The sequence below is a fragment of the Anser anser genome (genome assembly GCF_964211835.1).
Source record: "Anser anser genome assembly, chromosome: 1".
Lineage (NCBI taxonomy): Eukaryota > Metazoa > Chordata > Aves > Anseriformes > Anatidae > Anser > Anser anser.
Window position 1 is genome coordinate 56,806,795 of NC_139720.1, and position 25,680 is coordinate 56,832,474.

At 42.8% G+C, this 25,680-nt stretch overlaps 1 protein-coding gene across 7 annotated transcripts in view; it reads left to right on the top strand.

Annotated features, from left to right (window-relative positions):
* Positions 1 to 439: 439 nt before the first annotated feature.
* The window catches only part of LOC310896986 (uncharacterized protein), a 102,839-nt gene continuing 77,598 nt past the window's right edge, over positions 440 to 25,680 (top strand). For all 7 annotated transcript variants that reach the window (XR_014581960.1, XR_014581961.1, XR_014581962.1 and 4 more), the window contains exon 1: positions 440 to 3,020. Coding sequence is in view for 4 of the 7 variants with exons in the window: in XM_083830061.1 (XP_083686187.1) it covers positions 2,833 to 3,020 (188 nt within the window). In the remaining 3 variants the exon portion in view is untranslated. The remainder of the gene's footprint in view (positions 3,021 to 25,680) is intronic.

Sequence of the window (25,680 nt, forward strand, 5' to 3'; positions counted from 1 at the left end):
GCACTGAATGTGTTTGAAATAGGGTAGTGAGCATACTGGGAGGATGTAATAGAGTAGAGGATGCGGCGAGAGACCATGTCAGTGCAGACATGCCCAAGCCAATGTCCAGCAGAGCCAATGTTCTCCATGTGACTGTGCAGCACCATGCAGATGACCTGTCTGAATGTACAAATAGTATATCTGTTCATGTGGAGCACCCGCAGGTGACTCTGCACAGTTAAGACCCAGCCTGGGTAATAGGCATACAGAGAATCAATGAGAGCTGCAGCATAATCTCTTTATTTCCTGATTCACCATCAGAAAAGATACTCTCAAACTTCCACAAAAATCCTTCCATTAAGAAATTTTCACCACGTGTCACTGAGTTAATCACATTCAGAACACTTCAGTTCAAAGAAATTCAAGAGTCTCTGTGGACCTGCGAGACTCTACTTTTTTTTTTCTTTTTTTTTTCTTTTTTTTTTTGTAACAAAGATCAGTGCAGCTTATATCTCTCTTCTATTTGCATCTGGAGCAGGGAGAAAGACAGACAAACAATGTCTTAAACGTCATGTCCAAGCTGGTTGTTTAACCTGATTTGAATCTGCCGGCTGGCAGTTTCTTTTTAGTGCTAACGGCCAGCTTCTCCTCCCACTTCTGTCTCCACAGTGAATTGTTGACAAATCTTTCCAGCAACCTTTTTAAAGACCAAATGCATACAAAGTGTTTTAGAGTGAGGAAAAGAGAGACGGTGAGAGAATCTACATGGGCTTGTGGCTGTGATAACTGCAGTTTGAGAGTATTTTTATTTTCTTCCAGAGAGAGAGAGAGAGAGAGAAGGGGGGTGGGGGAGAATGACTACAAGCATGTGCTTAGCTACCTTCTGCATGACAAAACACAGCCAACAAATTATCTGCCTACTTTTTTATGTCCATGCAACCAAGATTCCTGCCTGGGGTGCTGGCTTAGTATCTCTGGACCACAGCTCAAGTGCTGGACTTCAAGTGCACTGGAGACCTTTACATGTGGAGGAAGCCAGGCTAATGCACTTTCTGCATTGCTAATGTAGGCTTAGTTCATGGCTGAGAAAATCAGAAGAGTTTGACTCAAATTAATAGAGTACAGTGGGAACATTTGAGGGTACACAATCAAAAGGAGTGGATCCATTTGCAATTTGTTCAGTGTACCTGAATCTCATGGTGACTGGCCTGAAATGCTAATCAGGTCAGGTTTTGCCTTTTTGGCTTATAACTGCAAGTTTTACAAGGCTTTCTGAACGAGGATGATTTAATGCCTCATTTGGCACCTGAAGTTTCACCCACACCAAACAGTGTATGTACTACATCAGAGGAAAGGGGAATGGCTCAGTGTCTGCACAGCCCCTCCTCAACATCATGGCTGCGCTCAACCTTGCAATAGGTCTTCTCTACACACAGCTGAAACATGTAGCCTTCAGACCAATAGTCTGCAGTCACAAATACAGATTGGAAGCTGTGGATTAGGAAATATGCCCCCAAATGCATGTGATGAAATTTTCTACTAATGTGGGGACTGCAGATGTATTATTCACTGGATTTGTAGTCTGTGTTTGCTTAATTCTCCTAAATGTAGCTTCCACCTGGACTCCTCAAGGCACTAGGCTGAGATTACAGAGCACTTTAGCACTTAAGAACCCCCTTGTGCTAGGTGTTGTACAAATACAGAACAAGGAGACACTTCTGAATGATGAGAAGTGCCCAGTGAATGTTATGAAAATAAAAACATTCCAGAAATCTTGTTATGTCTTCATGCTGCCTCTGGTGGAATGGGCTGCACTGAAATGAGCTAACCCATGGCTGTAGTCAGATAATTTGTATCTGAACTTCCTTCTTGGTGCATCATGTCAGCGCCATATACTGCAGAGATGTACAGGCTAGCTTTAAACACGTGGGTTCATGCAGGTATTATTGTGCTGAACTTTGCTTTGCTGAGATGCTGTTTCTAAGACCCCTGGAAACATCTGGGTTAGCACAGTGTCCCAAACAGGATAGGTTTTAGGTTTACTCCAAGGAGTGTGCCTAGTGAATGAGTTATCTCTTACAGCATTGGCTCTTGTATGAACACACAATGCTGCCCAGAAAGAAGGAGGTGAACCCTCAGTTCCCCATGCCGTCTCAGAGCAAGTGAAGAATAAACTAGAAAGCTACTACTTTTTTTTTGGCATTTCTCAGTCTGCACTGTACACCATAGACAGCTAGTCTGCCAGCAGCTAACAGCATGCTAACAAAAGCCCTAAGCTCTGAGTTATGGTAGAGAAGTTCCCAGGCAAAAGAAACTATGATGGTAGGGTCCTGGGCTCCCTGTTCATTAGCTATTCCTCTTCAAGAGCTCCCAGTTCCGTTTTCTCCTCCCACCTCCCTTTGGGAAGAGCAAACAGGATTTATTTTTTTCCTGTAAAAGTACTCATCTCCTGCTGCTGCTGGACACCACATAAGTTCTACAGCATTGTGATGGCGCCACAGCTTGGGAAGGGATTAGAGCAGTGAGTGCAGCAGGGTACCACCGGCATTGTTAGCAGGAGCTGGAATCGGGAACTGTACCACTGCCGCATTCCTCTCCAAAAGCTTCAAACTTTAAGCTCCGGGAGCGCATCCTGCACTGCCCGTGCACTCTGGGAGCTTTATCTCGCAGCCATCCGGCCCCCTGGCCAGGCAGCCTCCTTCCCTCCCGCCGAGCGGTCTGTTTCCTGCTCCCTCCCTCAGTAACACCGAGGCATGGTGTTACCGTGACCGCACCGAGCCGGCCACAAGGCGGCCATGCCAACCGGCGGCCGCCAGAGGGCGCCGTGCGCCCGGCCGGGCCCCGGAGCGGCCGATGGGCTGGTCCGCGCCCTGCCGCGCCCAGGCGGGGAACGGGGGCGCCGGGGGGCCGCGGGTCTCCGCAGGCCGCAGGGGCGGGAGGAGCTTGTCCGGGAGGCGTGGGCGGGAAGCGGAAAATTTCCATGTCGTCCCCCGCTGGGGCCAGGAGGCACGGCTCTTGGAACGGACAAAGACGGGGAGAAGGTGTGGATGAGCGCTATCTAGCAACTTCTGGATGTCTCTAGAAGGAGCAGGGGGCAGCCATATGGCCTGGGTACCCCAGAGAGATAGGGTGGTATGGGGACTGTCAGGGTGTCCCGGTGCTTTAACAGGTTAGGAGGTAGGGGAAGTTTCATGGCAGCTGCAGGTGGTTGGTGTAATTCCACAGGCACTACTCAGCATGCCACTAAACCCTCTCTTTCAAAAGTAGTTGAATAGTGAATTGGCATAGCCGGCTGCTGACATAACATTATTTACAGCAGTCAAAACTAAAACTGTTTGTGAAGGCTTGCAGAAGGAGCCTGAAATACTGAGTGATTGGGTAATAAAATGGCAGATGAAATTCATTGTCAATAAATGCAGACTAATGCATATGGAGGAGAACAACCTTAACTGTATGTGCACAGTGATGGACTCTAAATGAGCTAATACCACTCAGAAGACAGATTTTAGAATCATTACATATAATTCTTCCTAAACATGAGCTCAAACATAGCAGTGGTCAAAAAGACAAATGGAATATTAGAAATTATTAGGAAAGAAATGGAGAACATAGTAAAAAACATTCTTTTTGTTACCATGCAAACCTGTGCTGTGTTCTCATCTTGAATGCTATATGCAGTTATGGTCTGTCAGGAAAAAAAAATAAAGGCAAAAATATCTTGAGGTAGGTGTGGAAAGGACAGAATTAGAAACTTCATAAAGAGGGTGACAAGGTTGACAGGAGAGAGGGAACAATTTATTAAACAGCATGTTTAGTAGAAGAGCCATAGGTACTCAGGAGACAATGAAAGTGTGGAACTCATTGCCCCAGGAAATTTTAAAAGCCCCACGTGTAATTAAATTAAAACAACAACAACAAATAAAGCTGAGGACATTAGGCCAAACAAAGGCTATATTTTTGGAGTGATGCAGATACAATTACAAGCTCAGGAAGTAGTGTAGTTTCTAGCTCCTGGAAATTTATATTGGGATTGGAGTAGTCACTATATCCCAGTACTGCTTCTAACGTTCTCTCTGATTATTTTTTCTTTTCTTTTTATCTGTTGGGCTGCACAGACCTTTGCTTTGAACCAGCATGGCCATACTTATATTATTATGCTACAGATATAGAAATATTTTGGTCCTAAGGAAAACCAATGGCAGAATTCATTGATTTAAAGAATAGGGAAATCAGTTCTGCCACTAGCTGGGTCATGTCTCACTGTGCGAGGTGTTGCATTGATTGAAGCAAGACTGCTGGCACAGCATGAGCAGCTTGTAACAGGTAGCTTTGAGCTACGCAGAAAGTATCAGTGACTAAGAGTGGGATTCATTTCAGCTAACTTTAGCTGGTGTTAAGAGCTAGGTGCTTATTCTTTAGGCAGCCGAGGTACTTCTTCCTGTCGCAGTGTTTCCACAGTACCAGATTTGCCAGAGGAAACAAGGACAAAACACATATCATGTTCCTGGAAAGAAAAGCAATGAAAACAATGAGCATAAGTCACCTCTCCTGCTTTTCAACACCTGAAATAAGAAATTGATATGGTGGGGTATGGACATCTTGGGGTAAAGACATGAAGTAAGAACTTATTTTCCCCAACAAAAATAAATGTGACACTTTGCTCTTGGGATGTAACAGAGTAAAGATGTAACAGATGTCTCAGAGACAGGACAAATGAATAAAAAAAAACCAGAAACAGTATTTGCATTAGAAACATAAATATTTTAGTTTGGTACAGGACTACAGAATAAGTATCCCCCTTTAGGCCATTGGTGAACTGCTGGAGAGTTGCAGCTGCTTTTCCTAGCCAGGGTTGCATCCCCAGAAAGAGCTTCTCCTAGTAAGGAAGCAGGAAGTAGTACTCCTCAGAACTGGATCCTAACTACTAGAACAGGCGTGATTTAGATTAATAGTAGACCAAAGCAAAGCAGAATGTTGCATAAGACAGTACAAAAGAAAAGATACTTGTCAGGAAGAAGTGGAGTAGGTCTGGGGGTTGGTAATCAGGATCTGTTCCAAGGATATTGAATCTCTTTTTTTTTTTTTTTTTTGTAATTGCTTATGTAGTGGCTGGTCTCCAGTTCTTCCCCTTGTAGTGAGGCTTTTTTTGTTTGCAAGAGAAAAGCATAATGAATCAGACATTTGAGTAAGTAATGAAAACCTAGCATATTTGTTCCAGAAACAATTAGGAAAAATGGCAGACAACATTTTAAAATCCTGAAAAACTTCACAGCTTAGAAATGTTTCTCCCATTTTCTCCAAATCTCAAGCCTTATTTACTTTGTTTTTAAATGGTCATTCAGTAAATTTTTGTTGTTGTTTGTTTGTTTTGGGGGAATATATATATGCTTATTTATGTATTTATAAGCATAAAGGAAAATAAAGGGATAATCTTTTCAGAGGTGAGTACATAGGGCCTGCCAGTCAGCTGGTTTCTTTGGTACACACAGTTAGTTCATATTAATTATCATGTATTGCAGTGGTGCTTAGCAGCTGCCACTGAAATTGAAGTTCCCTTGTGCTGGATCTGTAAAAACATGAAGGAAGAGTCCTAGCTTTGAAGCCATCAGAGCTTAACTAGGTAAGAGAAGCCATGACAGTAAAGAGGAGACATGCCTCCACAGTTTAATTTCTTTGACTAGCCTTTTAATTTGTAAAGGAACATCCACCCAAAACAGTGCTTGATTAGAAATCTCTGGCCAAGCTAGTGCCTTGAAACAGCCCAGGGCAGTACCTACCACACAGCGGCCCTAGAACAAGCTCCAGATCCAGAAAATCCTTACAAATGGGGTGCTGTGCCTGTACCAAGTCCCTCCTGTGACCCAGGCCAGTATGGGAGAGCTGACATGCCGGTGTGGTTTCCACCTCTACAGCAAGTCTGTGGAGAATTGGCAGAAGCACCATCATCCATCTTGCCTGGAGTGATAAACATGCACCTGAACCTGCCTATGTGTCCCAAATGAAGAAGTCCTCTGTACGCCTTAACCACTAATGTGGTCACATCTAATTGCATGCCATCTACAGTGGAACACAATCTCTAGGAAGAAATCATATATTTTTTTTTTCAGTGTATGTTGGTTTTAGCTACACCTACTGTTTCTATATGTTTTCTGGGTATCATGTTCTTTTTGTTAAAAAGGAAAAAAAAGTTGCTATTAGTGCTCAATGTTATTTCAATATGATGGTAATGCATGTATTAACAATGCATAGGTAGATTAGATATTTAACATTCAGTTGTAGTTCTGGCACAGTTTGAGGGCATGAACTATAGCCAAGAATATATGGATTCTTAAAACTGTTTCCTGTGCTAAATCTCAGCATCAGCCTGTCCATAAGTAATGAGAAGAAGGACGACGTAAAATAATGGTATCGTTCAAATAGTGTGACCTCTCCCTCCCCCACATTTTTTAAAGAAATGTATTGCAAACATTCATAATGAACCTGGCTATCTTTCTCATGTTTTCCTTTCTTCCTCATCCTGATGGAATCAGTGCTCTATATTACTCTTTAGATTCAAGAGATTATAGCAATCTTCTCTGTTTTTCATTAGTTGAGCTGATTCTGTGCAAAAGCTGTTTAAGATTCATGAATGATTTTGCCTCTGCAAAGAATAGGAATGCAGCTGAGGGAAAAAAAAAAAAAAAAAAAGGAGAGATGTCCAATATTCCATTTTGACGATGGGATACTGATGAGAAACATGCACACAATTAACTTACAGTGAAATATAACAATTTATTCCTTCAAGACTGTTTCCACAGACTGTGGTGTGCTGAGGTCACTGCATCCAAGCCATTTGCATGAGCAGAGTGTTGATGCACAGGCATACTCATGCTTTACTGGGTCTCTGTGGAGACATAAGCTCCCAGCTTATGTCCATACATTTTTCCCAGGCTGGGACTGTTTAGGTCTGTGGTTTCTGCTGCTAGGCGACATTGTTCCGGGCTAAAGTTTCTTATTTTCTCATCGCAGAAACCTTGAAGACAGGACAAATCTCCTGTTCTGTTGGTTGTTCATCCTGAAAGCGGGAGGGAGATGGATCTCCTGTCTGCCCACAGGTCAGCTAAATCGGTGATCCTGCCTGGAGCATGCTGTATGGGTGTCTGGCCAACTCTCCATACTCCAGCAAAGGGTGGACTTGGCCTTGGTAATTCATAGGCCTCATGTCTGGCTACAGTTCACACCTCTGAGTGGATGCAGAGATCATTTTATCTAAGTAATAGTAAGCGTATTGTCATAGACATCTCATAGCAAGAAGAACAGAATAAGTAAAAAGATTCCTACTCTAGTGGGCTTATCATGCTTAAAGGTTCCAGTTAACAACAGTCCGATGTAGTGCAGTTCAGTACAATGCTTTTGTGCCTCCTGATCCTCCAGGCAATAGGGGAGATTGATGTGAATGATTCACATATTCTGGATCTGTTCAAGAGACCACCGCTCCCAGTACTGTGTAATGTCTGCTTCTCCTTTGAGGCCTGTTTGTCCAAAGTGTTTGCAAATAACACAGGTCCGTCCTCCCTCCAAGCTTTCTCATCCTATTTCTGTAAGGCGCTTGGAGCAGGAGTGTAGCACTGAACAGATAGTCTGAAGTATTACCTTCAGGCTTATGTTTAGGCACATTCATTACTTTCATTACTTCATTACTTCCTTGGATCAGGGCCTTAGCACCCTGCAGTCACCAAGTGAACAGCCCTAATGTGAAGCCAGTGCCAGCTCTGAGTGGCTAAGCAACAGAACTGGCACATTATATTGATGCTATCTTCTTCATTAAGAAAGATGATTCAAATATCATTATTTCTTGAAAAGCATCCAGCCTGTGAAAAGATTCAGACACTGTTGATCAAGTTACCATGGATTTCTTTTGAGACATTCAAGCTATTAAGAACAAGAATGTTTTGTCTGAAATGCTATACAGAAACCTACTGATAGAAATAATCACTTGCTAGCTGTTACCTTTCATCTTTTGTACACGAGTAGAAGTTTACCATGTTCCTAATTAAAGTGAATTAGATGAATTTGTCCTAGCAAATCAGGGCATTCAGAGCATAAATGTTTTCTAGAAAGGGAAGAGTGAAAGGGTCTTCAAACAGTGAGTCCAAAAGAAAAGATTGTGAAGATGGACAGACATGAGTCATAAAGAAGGGGTACTGTAGGTGTCCTTCATACCTCTGTTTAATGCTTTATCTTCTTGTACAAAGGAAATTAGTAACATTGTACCACAGGCAGTAACACATCTTCATTTGAGAACATAATTTACTGGAACTTTTTAAAGAACCACTCACAAGTGCATATAATGGGAATCGAAGCCTTTGAGGCACCCTGGAACATGTAGGGTCTATCAGCCACATAAAAGTCATTTCTACTCTCTAATCCCACTCTGGAAAGCTTCCCAGATAACCTCTGGAACACAACTGTAACTATAGAAGTAATTATTTTCACTATGTGTTGCCAATAAAACAAAAGAGGGACTGATCCCCAAAATGTATATGTGCTTTGGTTCTCATTTACAAAAAACTCTTTTTACAAACTGTGGTAGCGTAAAATTGATGAAGATGTGAACAAAATTTAAGGAAGTGGGTAAAGGGGAGCAGCTGCTCTCCAAGCTGTGGCTAAGAATTTATGTGGGATTGGTAAATGCTATAAGCAGACCTGCAGACCCATCAACCCTCCTCCCTTTAAATCTATCCCTGATGTAACATCAAGGAAAAATGTAAAAAGAAAATAATATTTACTTTCACCTGAAGGTCCTACTTCATTGTAGGGATAATGGGAATAAGAATCAACGTCTTCACACATGAAAGTGATACTTGTTACTGTAAGCCTTTGCCCTGTCTTCCTCAGGGTTATGAGGAGTAACTGTGCCTGGTAGCACAATTGCAGAGTCTCCCTCTGAAGCTGTCTGAGGTTTCGAAATTGTTTCAATCCTTCCCCAGGTTTTGAGAAAGGTTAACACAAATATCTCCTCTTTAATTTTTAATCTAGAGGACACTTAAATGCTGAAACCGAGAGAAGCCCAGATTTCACTCACCTCTCTGAATGCAGCTTGCTCTGGGGCAGAATACAGTCACTTTTTAACAGGCTGTAACAAAACTGCTTAATTGGCTGGGGCAGGACAGGAGGTGACTTAAAATGTAAGAATGACTCCTTGGTGAATATTCCCTCCCCCTCTTTGTGCTGGGGAAGAATCAGTAACTCTATTACAATTCCTTGGGAATCAAACAACTGCAGAGGACAAGCTGAGGCAGAGAAAGAGGAGTCACATTTCTGCACGTCACAAAGGAGATTTAGAGATTCATTATTTAAGCTCGTATCTTCCCACTGGGACTTGGGGAGGATTATGACCTGCCCTCACTGAGAGCAAGGTGACTTAGCTAATTTCTTCATTTTGTTTCCCATGGACTGCACTTCCTCCCACACCCCAGCTCTCCAGCTTCGTCTGCTGATTTTAGTGGGGGTTCCCAAGCTCTCTGCAGCAGGGCTTCACTTGATGAGGAAGTTGCTGGTATGCTTCTTGCATCACTGGGCCTAGTTCTGAAAGGACAAGGATGTGGAGATTGGGTTGGCTCTCACATGGGTCCTACTATTTTGACATGTCACCCTTTTGATACATTGCTAATAGCAAACACTTCATGGCAGCATCTTCAAACAGCTCGTGTTGGGGAAAGGGGAGAGAGGAGAGAGTCAACCTGTATCATCTCCTAAATGAGAAGGGATACAGGATTTGCTGTTCAGTCACGCACTGAAAGAGAACATGTGGTACAAACGACTTGTGCTACACAAAGATAGTGTATCTGATGGTTTTGGGAGCTGTTGAGCTTTCTGGGTTATGTGTACCATCCAGGTAATGCTGCCACACTTCTGACTGGGATTTCCTGGATGGGAACATGCCACATGTGAGGAGCTAGGCAATCCCTTGTGTTATCACATCTGTTATATCTCAGGTCGTGGTAGAAGCAGGAAAATCATGAGATCAGCATGCCAGGCTTATGGGGATGGCCAGTACAGTGTCCTGCTGCTTTGTTTTTTGTTTGTTTGTTTGTTTTCTCCAGCACCACAAAATAATTAATTAGATGTGAACTGGCTTTTTGCCTTTGTTCTGCACCTGAACATTTTAGTTCTCCTCCTCCTCAGCTCCCAAGCCGCTGCCTGCTGGCTGTTCATCCTTGCCTTTCTGCCCAAAGAAAGTGGCTACAGTCACTGCTGCCACCTCCTATTTAAACTGATTAGACTAACCCGGATGGTTTTACTTGGCACAAAGAAAGAAATGCTGACACTAACCTCTGTGTTGTCTGGTTCAAAAGGATGCTTAGCTGTAGGGGAGGGAAGGGGTAGGAAGAGGAGGACAGGGGACAAAACAGATGAGCAGTTGAAGTAGTAACACCTAGCAGCACAGCTGGATCTGAAGGAGGATGTCTGTCCACAGCCTCTGAAAGCAATTAGACTGAAGCCTTGAGTCGTCTGGCACATCTGAGAATGAGCGCTACTTATTTTTTTTTAATTAAATTGGGATTTGGATATTTATTCTCATTTCCAGTTTGTAACATTCATGGGCTTGTGTGTGCTGTGTTAGGGTTGAAGATGAGTTTGGTTTAATTACTGGTAGCAACCCCTCCATTAGATGCTATGTATCACATGAGAAGACAGTGATGGTGATTTCTAAGGTGAGGTGGTACTTCTGCTGCTTTTCCAACAGTCTACGATGCTCCAAACCAAATCATCTAAATTCAAAGTGACATGGAATTTCTGAAGAGTTCGTCTTTGGAACCTGTTTTTTTTTTTTTTTCTTTTTTTTTCTCCTGCTTTTTGCATAATCCTTCCTTTACTAAGCTGCCTTAGGAGTGTTGTGCTGTATTCAAGAATACTCATGCCAGGGCATCCTGAGACTGTGTGAAGTACAGCAGCCTTAAACAATGTTTCTTCAAACACTTCTATACATGTTAAATTGTGCATATATGTGGTGAATTGTTTCTTCACTATTTATGATACCCATGTGCATAGTCTTTTGCCCAGCTTTATGAACTTTTCACTTTCTTTTTATATTTTGTATATTTTGTTTATATTGTATATTGTTTTATATTGTTAATTTTTATATTATTTGTTTTTATATTGCTTAGGACTGGAGAACATGATTGCAGTTTTCTATTAGATAAGAACAATTTACCAAAATCTAAACATTTTTAAGGATATATTAAATTAATCTACATCATCTTGTGTGAAATTGCCTTGGCGAGCATGATGGAAATGTTTTGGTTAAGCTTTATCAAACCAATTTCTAGCTCTAATCTAATAGCTAAACTGCACAATTTTGATTTTTAATATTGAAAGTTTATCTCAGCCTGCCATACAAAATTGAAATGGCAATCTTTATATATATCTGATAGTTGTGCAGTTTACCTGCAACTGTAGTCAGACTGTTCAAGGTGGAGCAGACTGTCCCAGAAGGGATCACACAAAATAACTACAGTGGCTGTTCATTCTGCCACTGTTTTGGACTCTGATGCAAAGGGGGCACATCTAAACTGTACAAACCAAGACAGGCAAGACAATTGCTTGCAGGTTCCTTAATACCCTGGGAAAGGGGATATTAATTTCCTGCTGGTCAATGCAGATATCTCTGCTGTCTCTTCAAGATGCCATACCTGATTTTTTTAGTGTGGTGTCTGGTTCTGCCAAGATGTACTCCTTCCACAGCTTCAGGCATGGTGACATGGGCAGCTTTTACCCAGCCCTGCAGGCATTGATGGGAAGCTTTGTTGAAAAGCAGTTAAGCAGTCTCATACAGAGCACATAGCAAGACTTGCTGGAGGCATTTGGAGAGCTTGACCATGCACAGAAATCTGTCCCACCACCACCTCCAATCTCTGCCATCATTTCTGCCTTCCCCCAAGCACAAGGCTGAAGGGTCAGTGCTATATATCATTTATAAAATTAAAAAATGGGCAATGTTTTCTATAATTATAACACTCTAAGCCATTCTTATCATTTACAATACAGCTATAGTAAATGATTTAATTGTGTGGCACCTCTTTGCCCCTCACAGCAAGTGCATAACACTTATTAGTTTCAACAGGAGTTATGTGCACATAACTGCAAGAAATGAATATACCCCTTTGATTACAATAAGGTTAGAAGCAGCAGGAGTCCATTATGATTAGCAGTAAAATGAAGAATTTTTCATAAATCATAAATGTTTCTTTATAATTTCCATTTCTCCTTATCCTTTTTCTCTGTGTGCTTCTAAAAATTTTTATTTTTCTCCTAATTCAGGCACTTTGCAATTGTCGCAAAAGCTGTGATTCATTATAAGCCAAAATGAACTTGCTTTTTTTTTTTTAATTTCCAAAGGATCAATTATACCTAAGAGAAAAGGAAAAAAAAAAGGCTAAGAACAAGTGTATTAAAATTACTCCATAATATTTGCCTGATTTGACTTTCTGCTTCTCTTCCCTAGAGCTAGATCTGACTTGAATGTCACTTTGCATCCTTGCAAAGTCTGCCATGTGCTAAAGTTCCCATATGCTTAAATGGCAACGGAAGCACTGTTAGTGTCACCTTAACTTCTCCAAAGCAGTGTAAGGACTAGAGGGAAGAAAATGCTACTGGTAGCTGCACTTTTACAGCTGTTATGACAATATCTGCCCAAGGTAGTACTTGGTAACGTTTTTTTCTTTTGGTTGTGAACCTCTGTTCTGGCAAGGTATTTTCTGAGGTGAAGATGGTATGGGGGGGCTGTGTCTTTTAGTAGCCGTGCCTTCTGGAGGTAGGACAGTGGGCTAGGCGGACTGCAGCTCTACTATGTCAGGTCCTGTATTTCAGACATATCTGCATAAAATTGCAATTCAGGCCAGTGCATATGCTGTGCAAACGGCCAAGAATTACATCCTTCTTTGACATTACAGAAGGCATTTGTGCTTGGAGAACAGGGAATTAAAGATCAACAGAGAAAATCTTTGACACTTCAGGTGGAGTTACATATCTCAACAAAGGATGTAGCATTTCTCTGCTGACATAAGCTGTTTTTCCCTAGAACAGATTTGGAACGATATCCTCTGGTACTATCTACTGACCAGTCATTAGAAAGGATTGTTAAGTCTGTTGCCATTTTTGTTGTTTTTTCATAGCTTCTTTGGTGCTGGCTGAGATAGTGCATCAGACATATTGGAATTTGTATCTGGTTCTGGGATGTAGTCATCCCATGTTTCCAAAGGACCAAGATACCCTATGGAGTAACTCTGCTGCCACAAGGAATCACACTATATCTACCATTAAAAAAATATAAAATAATTCCTACCAAGTACTACATGCGTTCATAGCAACAGAGCAACAAGAGCAACATCAACTTGGAATAGGTGAGCTATCGTGACCAGAGGGTTAAAACGTGTGTTCAGCTACATGGATGCAAACATACAGACATAACCTTAGGAAACTAAAGTGAAATCCTGCTGTTATTAACTGTAGCTGTTACAAGTGTATCCAAGATATCTGTCCACATATTACTGCAATTTTACACTATTTATCTTATCACTCCAAGTGTTCTTCATAAGGTTGACCACTTCCCATTCAAATCATAGTTTTTCCATTGACTTCAGCAGGTGTTAATTAAATCTTGTGAGTAAATAAAACAATTTAGCCAGAACACTGCAGAATGAAAATATGATTTCAGTCAGTTTGAACACTAGAAAGATGGAGTTCGGTGTGAGGATGAATATTTGCTTCCTGTGGTGGTAGGATTCCTTCTAAGAGGTAGAATGGTAGCTTTCTCTTTGGAGGTGAAGGCACTGTTTTTTTGCTTTGCTGTTAGAGTTGCTCTTCTAAAGAAGCTTTTGCAACACAGCAGAGACCTTTGCCCGAGCTGAAGAATATGGTTAGTGATGATGAGGTCTCCTGTTTAGTGTAGAAAAAGACATGAAAAGCTCTTTTACGTTTATCATTGCTTAAAATTCTACTGGGATTATAGCAGAATGATCCCATGGTGCAATCAAGTAAGCCAGTGCCTTATCGGTTCTTCTAACACCTGCAAACACTAATACCTTTATGCTTCCTGCACTTCGGTTTTCAGAAGTGAACAGAAAAAAAGCCCTGAATTTTTATCATTTTGCTTCCTGCTTAGTTACTTTTTTCTTCCTAGAAGACTTAAAAGCCTGGAATCAAAGCACTAGATGCAAAATGGTATGTTATTTGTATATTTATAAAACCATATTATCAGGTATTAAAGTAAGTGACAACTAGCACTATATTTAAGATGGCAAAACATTTTTTATTATAAAGTTGTTTTTTCTTATATTTCTAGCTTGTGAAACATCCACCTTCTAGGCTAAAATTTCAAATGCTTGGTGAACAGTTTTGAAAAGTTTACTTATAAAGTATTCAGACCATTTCCAACTGAGAATGAGAAGCAGAATACATTTCTCCCATTTTCTCTTGTGACCCTTTTAATCAACTGTTATTGGCAAAATGACTGATATTTGAAAACTGTGATTTGCCATGGAAATAGCTGCCTAAGTCATAATGCCCAACTTCTTTGTGAAGAAAATTGATTTTTATTTAACTGTTATGAATGTTTGAAAAGCTCATACCAACCATGCATTGTAAAGGCTTAGTCTTATTTATTTATTTTTATTTTGCCTTACAACCCTGATCTTAGAAAGACTTACACAAATGCTTAACTTTACATGCTCTGAGCAGTTCCACTTCTTTCAGCAGGATGACCACAACACATAAAGCCTCTGTGAGGAGCAGGTCTTTATAAAATACTGTTACATGCTTATTTTCTAATTATTGTCATACCCTGCCTGTGCATCTCAATGCATAATGGCCTGGCTACAGTTCAAATGCTGTCGTTGAGTAATGGAATCATAGAATGGGTTGGGTTGGTTAACAATTTAAAACAAGTCTGAAGCACCCAGACTCCCAGCAAAAGAAGCACACTTCTTAGGGTGTACACATTTCTCTCCTACTGTTACGATCTATGGGAAACATGCCCAGTGCAATGAAGGAGAGTATTCCTGAATTTCATTCTGATCTTTTTCATGATTGGACTTCATAGCCTTCTGCCATTTATGGCCTCTTTTTGCTGCTAGTCTGAACAAGTGTGGGATCTAAAAGGTGAGAGCTGGAAAGCTGCAGTTTAGGATGCAGTCTGGCTTCACTAAGTAGCCATCCCTCTCCTTGTTCCTGAGGAAGCATTTGGCAGTTGATTGAAAGATGAATATTTGCAATTCCTACTCTGAAGCTGGAACACTAAATTTTTGGCAAGCCTGGCTGAAACACTAACAAAGGTGTCCAATGCCACAGCTATTAAAGGTGATAAGGAGGCCACCTACTGCAGGAAAAAATCTGGAAAAGCCTTTTTATGGGGCATTGCCTTCTAGTCTCTGAGCAACTCTTGCAGGTATCTGCAAAAGGAGGTGGAGACAAGAAACACTGAAAGGTAGTTAGTTAGCAAGGATTTGCTTAACAGCAAAACTGAAGAGCTTATCAGTGACATTAGTACATATTTCTTACAAAGAGCTCTAGAAGCACCTCCCAGAGGGGCTGTTGGAACGCTGTCACTCACTTGGGTGACCCGAGCAAAGGAAAGACAGGTATGGGCTCTGTACGTGCTATATCCTCTGCTGTTGTATGACACTTCCTGTAGCAGCTGTTGACTTGCCTAAGTGGGACAGAGGTGCCCGAGCCAGCCATTTGCCATCTGGGTATCTCCATAATGCAGTAGTGCATTGAGATGCAAGCTCCAGTCCTTCATTTGAGTCATATTAATGTGACCAAGCTATTAAGCTCTGCCTCAGGGAACCATTACCTAATGTTTCAACAACTGTTTAGGGTAAAATGCCAAGCCCAGATATTGTCCCTACCCCAGCAAACGCTGTAATCACTGGAGTAGAGAGCAATGGTCCATTGTGCTGTTTGACCTGACGATTAACCGTTCCCGTCTGCCTTGTGGCCCATTTTGCATACGGGCTGGGAAAGCCTTACTTATGGGCAAGTTGTTCAACTCAAATGAGTGCTGGGAAAAGTAGGTATGAATCTGTCTTTACTGGGCAGGGAAGGAAACTCAGGTTTTCCACCAGGAAGAGAATGCGCCAAATATGGCTCAGTGCCATATTCAGGCTGCTCTGCATATTGCCCCCCTCTCCCAAAAGCCATAATGTTCGAGGGCCCTTAGGACATGTTCTGGATGCCAGTCTGAGGACATCAGCCCAAATGTTTGGTGCTGCTGCTATGTCTTCTCCCAGTTCTTGCCTTTAGCGACACCAGAGACACATGGCTGCATTGAGTTTATGTGGCAAGGATTTGGTAGTTGGGGGCTGCAGGGGTGGCCTCTGTAAGCAGAGCCCAGAAGCTGCCCCATGTCAGACCAAAGCAAGCTCCAGCTGGCTCCAAAAGGGACCTGCTGCTGGCCAGAGCCAAGCTAGGGAGTGACGCTGGGCAGGCCTCTGGGAGAGAAGATTTAAGGAAGGGAAAAAAATCTGCTGTGCAACAGCAACTGGGAGAGAGGAGTGAGAAGCAGCCCTGCAGCCCCCAAGCTCAGTGCAGCAGGAGGGCAGGAGGTGCTCCAGGCACGCAGCAGCAGTTCCCCTGCGGCCTGTGCAGAGGCCCCTGGTGGAGCAGGCTGTCCCCCTGCAGCCCATGGGTCCCACACGGAGCAGATCTCCACGCTGCAGCCCGTGGAGGAGCCCCCGGTGGAGCAGGTGGATGTGGCCTGGAGGAGGCTGCGGCCCATGGAGAGCCCCCGCAGGAGCAGGCCCCGGGCCGGAGCTGCAGCCCGTGGAGAGGAGCCCACGCAGGAGCAGGGGGTCTGGGGGGAGCTGCTGCCCACCCGTGGGGGACCCGTGCTGGAGCAGTTTGCTCTTGGGGGATGGACCCCGTGGTATGGAGCCGTGTGGGAGCAGTGCTTGAAGAGCTGCTGCCTGTGGGCAGCCCCCGCAGGCTCAGTTCGGGAAGGACGGCATCCCGTGGGAGGGACCCCACGGGGAGCAGGGGAGCAGGGGAGCAGGGGCAGAGAGTGACCGTGAAGGAACAGCGGGGATGAAGCGTCAGGGACTGACGGCAGCCCCCATTCCCCATTTGCCTGTGCCACTCAGGGGGAAGACGCAGAAGAGGGAGGACTGGGGGGAAGGTGTTTTTAGTTCTTTTTAGTTCTCATTGCTCTAGCTTGTTAGTAATAGGCAATAAATTATATTAAATTCCTTATGCTGATTCTGTTTTGCCTGTGACAGTGATTGGTGAGTGATCTCCCTGTCCTTATCTCAACCCTTGAGCCCTCTTCCATCATATTTTTTCCCTCTCTTCCTTTGAGGAGGGGAGATTGAGAGCAAGGTTGTTGTGGAGTTCAGCTGCCCAGGGTGAAACCACCACAGTGACAGAGCCAAGAATCAAGAGCCCTGTGCATATTATGCCATCCCTGACTCACATAACAGCTCCTAGGAAGGGATGGAGGGGATAGAGAGGGGTCTGTGCAGGTGAACTGGGTAGATACATGATAGGATTGTGCTGAGCACAAACACAGTTCATTTTTCATGATTTGCAAATGGCTGTTGGTGATCCATTTCTCAGTGCCTAAGTGGAAGCAAAAGGGTATGTGCGTCACAGTATGTATGCTCTCAGCTTGCACTGGGGGAAAGTGTCAAACCAATTCCCCCCTGTTAGAGGCAGTCAGAGAGCTCATGGACAACAAAGACAGCTTATCTAAACAAAGATGCGGTTGTGTATTGCACACATATCATTTTATCCAGGAGCTATTATGACTCAAGCTTCCTTTTTTTTTTTTTTTTTTTTTTTTCAGCTGATGGCATCATTAGAAGGTTTCTGCTCTGAATTAGAACAGGAACCCTTGAAGGAATAATAGCCTCATGATTCATAGCCTCCTGTTATTTATTTGATCTATAAATTACTTAATCCCATTGTAGAGAGCTCAGGGTGAGGCTGGGGGCTGGGTGTAGTGCAGAGGCTGCCAGTAAGCATTAAGGCCTTGGATGGTGGACTGGCAGGGGCTCGGGCACGAACACATAGCTGGACTGCCTCTCTGGGGCGAGCTTTAAGCTAAGTGGCAGCTTTGTTTGGTGCTGGGGAACTTGCTACCTGCACCTCTTGCTGGTGTACATTTTCCACCAACTTTGAAGGATGGTGAGGTGAGCTGGCCTCACTCCAGTTGAATTTAATCACTCCTAGCTCCTCTAATATTTCATAGCCTTGGTGGTTGTAGAAAACTGTCATTAAACATGCAAAAGCAATACTGACGTTTACTCTGCAAGGAGGGAGAGAACATATGGAGAGAGCCCACGCTTCGTGCACTGCAGCACTTCAGAGACTGGATTAGCATCTTTTTTTTCAGTTGCTGGTCTGGCCTGGAAGGTTTCTTAATTGACTAGTGTTGTTAGCATGGCAGAAACATCAGTGTGGTATTCTGAATGCAGCTGCAAGCATGATCCTAATGCAATTTTATACCTTCTGATGCTTGATTTCTAGTAACTTTTGGTAGATTATCACCAATATTCAGCTGTTGACATTGTAAGTGAGGTCACACCTGTTACCAAGGTGTCTCTTTATTGGTGACTCACAGTTTTCCATCACTACATCCTCCTCTTGTCCCCCACCCCAGCATTCAGTGGTTGTGTAATAGAGCATTTGCTTTTGTGGCCTTACTCCCTTACTCCATGCCATATAACTTAGGTTAAGAGATAAATACTGCCTACAAAAGCTCCATAAATAATAGATTCTTTTTTTTTTTCAGGAAAAAATCTGTTTTCAAGTACAATTCACAGCTTTTACATAACAGTAAACACTTCTAGGAATGCCATTCTAAGCAGAATGGGAGTGTCTTTCTTTAGCCCTAGTCCTGTGTTTGCAGCTTGATTTTTCCTAAGTGGAAAACACTAAAGTGAGAATGTAAGTAGTAAATAATCATTCTCCGCTAGAGGGAATTATTGCAATGAGTATTTTGGAATCAGAGCTTACAGCACATACTGTACTATAAATGGAAGGAATGGAAGGGGAAAAAAGACAGTTACAATTGGCCTATGGATTTTGCAGTTTCTTCACTCTCTCTTTTTTAATAAATATATACAAGTATGCATAAATATTGAATGTACTGAATTATTGCTTCTTCATGGCTTCCTCTAGCACCTTCCAACACTAGAGAGAAAAAGAAATGCCATGAGCTCGAGGTATCTTGATTTTAGGAAAGCCATGGGAGAATCCCAGGCTTGCACATATGCTCTTTAGTTTCAGCATCCTACATAGCTCTTCTTGGGGTGATGGAAATGGTGTAGGTGTAGTGCCACTGCTTTTGGAGTGAGCTCCGTAACTGTGTTTGATGTTAGAATAAAGTTGGTGTTGGATGGGTTAGACTTCATCTGCATCTACAAGGTGCACTCTGCATCTGTGCAATTCTGTTATTCACCACTCGTTTCCAGAGCAAAAGAAATTAGGGTTATTTTTTTGATAGCTGACTTAGAAACTCAAGGTCAAGTTCTTCTGCTTCTTTGTAGGGTTTTATATCACATCCATTGCTATAGCCTCCAAGCAATTTTTCATGTCAAAAAAAAAAAGAAGTCACTAATCTCTTATAGAGTTTATGGGGCATCTGACAATTTACTTTTTTGGGGTCATCACTCTTTATGGATAGTTGTTCTGTTTGGAGGGAGAGGGAGTGAAGGAATGAGGTAGGAAGAATAAAGGTTTTTGTATTGTTGGGATCACTGATGGCAGTAAAGTCCCCTCCAAGGCAAGCATACTGACATCACTTAGAGGCCTCCAGAGTGGGAGTGCACTTGCTCCCCACTTGAACAATTTCCACAGAGACTTCCCTTTGATCAGAGCTGTTTTGTTGTCAGTTCTCAGAGGCATCAACTCAGAAGAGCCCGGCTGTCACCAGGGGTCACAGATTGAAATTTGGTCTTTCACGGAGCAGGGATTCAATCCTTCAGCTTCTTTGAAAAATAAGACTTTGAATTGATGTCAGAGGCTATCCGTGAGCTAAGTAAAGGACTAGATCAGAAGCTTTGCATGTTTGCTGCAGCTTCAGACATACAGAAAGCAGCATTTTATATGAGCTGGAATTGAGTGGCATCCTTAAACTGAGGTCCAGATATGGCTTATTCTAATAATCCATGCCGATGCTGATGAATGCATATATTGTGTTAGCCATATCCTACCCCTGGGAGGAAGAGAGAAAGTTGCCTTGCAAGCTGAATATGGAAAACATGCATTTTTAGAAATTAATGTAAGTCAGTTGCCCAGGCTTAGTGAAAAATTTGGCTGGGCTCTGGAGCTTTGCACCATTCTTGACAAATGGACTTCATCAATGGAGCCACCCTCAAAGCGCATTTGGCCTTGAAATGCCAGCAGGCGGGGCATTTTATTTCAAAGCTGTATCAATTTAGTGAAACCTTCTGTCTCCAGCCTGGCTTGAACTCTGCAGGTTACAAATGCTCCAGCTGTGGCAGTGGATATATTACTGGAGAAGCAGCATATGTGGGTTGGATATAAAAAGGGGAAGAGCTACTTTGGTAAATAGAGAGTGGGAGGGATGGTGAGAATGACTGCCGTGCCTTGGGGTGCTGGACTGTCAGACTGCACCATACGTTAGGTGTTGCTGGGCATGGAGAAAACACAGCAGAAGGCAAACATTCATATAGTGTTTAGGTGCTTCTGGCTCAACAAGTGATCTCTGTTTAGGAGCCAGCAATCAGTCCATGCGCTGAGGGGTATTTGGATGCAGTCATGAGCACCAGGATAGCTGGGGTTGGTTGGAGGAAACAGACCAGACACTTTCCTAAGGCCAACTACTACAAGATTTTAAAGGCTCGGTGGAGAAAATATTTCCATTATTATAGCTTATGTGTGTGGTTACCCAAGGGCAATTCTGCCTGGGAAGCCCTCTCTGTATCTGTGTGTCCCTTAGAGGGTAGGTGCCATTCCAGGCTGAATTGTCTCATGGGGTAAGCATGGGTGGCCCACAAGTGGGAAGCAGATAGTGATAGATTTTGTCCTGGTTCTCTCTGACCTCCTGGTTCCTTCCACTGGTTGGTTCACAGACCGCATTTGTAGGGATGAATGCAAAGAGATGGAGCAGGTTGTAAGGAACTAAGTGGTGAAGCGTCACAGTGTGGTGTGGGGAAAATAACAGCAGGTGTCCAGTCCAAGGAGAGGATGGTAATCAGGAACAGCTAAAGGCTGGGCAATCCGAGACCTCTTCTCAGCACTGGCTGTGGAAAAGACTGCAGAAAAAACTAGTACAGGGAATGTGAGAAAGTGGTGATGTTGGTGTGGGTCTTTGTGCAGAAGAAGTGCTGAGGGAAGACAGATGCAAGATGAAAGAAGAGCTCCAAACTGATCTGATCTCTTGTTCAACACAAGACATAGGCTTTCATGGGGAGACTTCTTGTGGAGTCTGGCATCTCATGCTGAAAGCAGCTTTTACAGAAAGGCATTCAACCTGACTACCATTTCCCTGGGTATTTTGTTCCAGTGATTAATCATCTGTGCTCCTAAGAAGCTGTGCCCCGTTACTACATTGGATTTGCTGGGTTTCACCTTCCGGTAATTAGTTCTTGTTATGTCTCTCTCTGCTAGATTAAAGATCCCTTTTGTAGCCAGTATTTTCTCCCCATGTGGGTAATTATACCCTGTAGCCACACCGCTTCTCAATCTTAGTTTTGATTAACTAAAACAGATTGAGCTCCTTGAGTCTTTCCCTGAAAGGCAGCAGGCTCTTCTGTTCTTTCTTCACCTCCAGTCCTTGAATTATATTGGATGACTCTTCTCTCTGTCCTGCCCAGTTTTGCTATACCTTTCTAACAAATGGATGGCAGAACATGACTCAGTGTTCTTCTGTCAGCAGTACTCAGTGTGGGACATCAGCCATGCCATAACTTTTTTAGTATTTTTATAATAAACAGTATGCTATCAACTTTTTTTTTTTTTTTAATAAAAACCAGAAAGAAGCAAGCAAACAAAAAACAACCACTTTGAACTCTGAACTCCTGCAGAAGTTCAGATATCAGTTGTGCTTGTCCCAAACAGGTCATGTTCAGCTCTTTGTCTGTTATGAATATTAGTACTTTGGGGGATTTATTCTATGGTTGATACAAACTTTGTAAGCTTCACATAAAAATCAAAGGTAGTTTTTATTGTTGTTGTTGTTTTGTTGTGTTTTAAGTAGTCCAGAAATCCAGATTATTACTTTCTTAACTGTCAATAATTTAGTCTTCAGGTTGTGATATGAATTGCTTAAGCATCAGACAGAAATAAGTTTGCTCCACGATATTAACTGGAATAATTCAAACACATCGACTGTTTTCTATTTCACATTCATTTGTTATACATTAGATGTCGTCTTATCGCTTTTGTTAATACATTACCATCAAATAGAGGTTGTCTAGGTGCAGATGAGCTGCTCTTACAGACACATCATTATTTTTCAGGATCCATTGCCTTTGGAGTACTGGATTTCAAGACTTTAATGTTATACTAAACCGAAAGGCTTATGCTGAGGTATGAACATACAGGCATCACAGTGCATGTTCTTCAGGTAAACCTAATCTACAGCAGCAATCACCTAATTCTGATATAATTAAAAATAGACAGACAGGAAGACAGAGAGAGAAAAACATTCTAACAGATCTGTTGTTGATGACACACACTGAAGGAAACATCAGAATAAACAGATTTAAGCATGGTTAGGAGCTTAGATCATATATTATTTCTTACTGTTTATCACACAAAAGGAAAGGCTTTTTCTGCCAAGCTTGTCTGATTGCTTGTGATGAGATTTGGAGGGCTGCCTTTTGAACAAATGGAGGTTTTTCTCTTCAGTGATCCCAGTCTGGGTGCCTAAACTGGGCATCAGTGAAATGTGACACAAAGCTTCCTTGATCACTGAGCAGGCTTGTGAAGGAAGGTGAGATGAACGGTTTTTGAGAATGGGTGTGAGAGGCACTTTTGCACGAAACAACAACAAAAAAGCTGTCCTGTGCTGTACACTAACTGTCCCATATATGGCATAAAACCATCAGGAACTGGGAATGTTTTTTCCAATGTCACTCTTCACGGAGGGGCACAGAGAGATGGGAGCCTGTTGCAAGGCGGTCAGTGTGAGCCATTTCTGTGCTGACCCACGTGAGCACAGCTCACAGCTGGAGGTAATACCTGCTCCTAAAGGGTGCCTGCAGAAAGATGGAGCAAGCAAATGACACCCCCACTGTACAGATGGCGAGCTGACACAGATGGCAGTGGCTGAAAAAAAAAGACATAATGGCACACAAGAAATGTATGGTTGAGCAGGGACTTGAGCGTGGTGGGTCGTCCAGGTCCCATGCAGGGGCTGCTGCAGGGGTAGGAATGGCGAGATGGTAGCAGGGACGGGGGGCTGTCAGGGACAGGGCGAGTGTCTGGAATCAACCCCAGGAGTTGAAACAAAGTCAGCAGTGGGAAGGGACTTAAGCTGGACCACCAATAACACACAGACCAAAGCAGTGCTGTACTTAATCAGTTTTGATGCTGCCTTTGCCATAAGCCAGCACCAGTGTATGTGAGACTCATATGCTCCTACCTGCCAGCCTCATGAGTGCTTTTATGACCACAATCAGCTCCCCTAGGCCGTCAGACACAGTTGTCTAGAATAATCATACAATGGAGGGTACAGGAAAAGAAAGAGAAAGAAAAGAAAACAAGGTAAAGAAAGGAAATGAGAAAGCATTTTGATCAAAGCCTTTTATGGATAGGATTTATTATTATTATTCTAATACCTTTTACCACAGCAGTATGCCTTTCTCAGGCAGAAGATGCCAGCTGGGACAAAACAGGTGCAAAGCTGGTTCACTTTACAACGTGGATCCTTGCCTAATAGGGGCTGAACTCCAGCCATCAAATGCATTTCAATTAGATGCTCAGTTTTGTCCCTGAAATATCAGACAACTCTGTGATTCAGCCAGCTAGGCACATCTTCCAAGCAAAGCCTTTTACACTGCTATAGGTCTAAGCAGACTGTGCCAGGACCCACTCCCATCCTTTGGCTAGTTCATTGCTCCCATAGGAAACAGATTTGGGGAGGGAAGTACAAACACTACAGGGTTTCTGCAGAATAGCTTTGGAAGAAGTCCATGCCAACCCCTATCTCCCCAGCCACTTCACTCCAACACAAGGAGCACTAGCATATAAGAATTTCCATACTTCATTCTAGTGAGTTGAGAAACAAACCTGAGTTTCTAGGGCATGATCCAAAGACCATGACTGAGCATCAGCAGTTTCCTTGGAGTCTAGAGAGGGTCATTACTGAGAGGCGTATTCCTGGAAACTGAATTGGATTTTGCCAGCTCAAGCTATCTCAGAGCACGGGGAATATTGTCAGTAATAGTTCTTCATCTGGAGCCTGGTATCTGGAGAGACTGTTGCCTCAACCATTTTCCAACAAGCAAGAAAGTGATTGTCAACTGTAACAACATCAGGCATGAAACAACAGAGTGCAAGATGTAAGGAAACAGCATCTGGGTTTCATGGTGACTAAAAGAGAAGTACTTTTTTGGCAGGATTCAAGTGACCCTGCAGAGCCAAGGGCAAGACTCTCAGGCAAAAGCTAGTGGACAACGGTAGCAATATCATTAAAACAGTTTCTTATCAGCTGACCTTACCTTCCTATCTGCATTGTCTCTCCTAGCTGAGTGACGCTTTTCCATCAAATGAGGCCAGGAGAAGGAAGGGGGCAGAAATGGCCAGGGCTGCACACTGCACCTGACGCAGAGTTTTCTAAACTAAAATGTCACATCTGCTTCTGGGTAGAAATGGGTATCATTGTCTTTTTTTTGCAAATGATAAATTCCAATAGCTTTCCTTAAGTCACAGAGCAAACTCAGGCCACAGCTGAAAAAGCAGTAGCTTACATTCGCTTTAATTGCACATTTTAACTGTTATTAATAAATAATACTACTAAGGGGGAACCTAGATGTCCTGGCTGCAACAAGAGATTTGTTATGGTACATTGCAAGCTAAGTTTACAGCAGAGCTGTAATCATTCTAGAGCCAAGTAGATAAGATGGAAAAAAGGAAAAATTGTATTTTCGTATTAAGACCTAGCTAAGGAGCGTCCTGCCTAAAAGCAGTTTTTGCGTAACTGAAATTTTGCCGTGAGAAATTTCAAGTTTGACAAAAAATTCCTCTTTTCCACTGAGAAAATGGAAATGACAGCTCTAGAGCTGCCCGCCTGGCAGGCGTTTGTCAACTTTGTTTTCTGTCTTCAGGGAGGCAATGGCATTAACAAGAGCCCTTCTGACAGGCAGAAAGTCAGCAAGCCAAAAAATAAAGTAATAAATTCTGTTTTAACTTTTCTAAAGAGTGTGTGTGTGTAGGGGGTGGGGTGGGGGTGGGGGGGTGACATTCCTCCCTGGAATTTCACTTCTATGGAAAGCATTTGTATTTAATTCCTCCCTTCCAAGTATTTGGGGAGAACAAAAGCATTGAGCTTTGTGGGTGGTGCAACAGCTGAAGTGCTGAGACACATAACATATTGCAAGCCAGGATTTCCTCAGTGATTGTGGCTGCTGAGCCTGACCCAAGCTTTCATAAGAGTTTTTGAGCCTTTACCTAAACACAAAAAAATCACATTTTAAAAGTCAAACTTTTGAAATAATTGAGTAATTTAGATCAGAAAGGACACTTCTGAGTCAC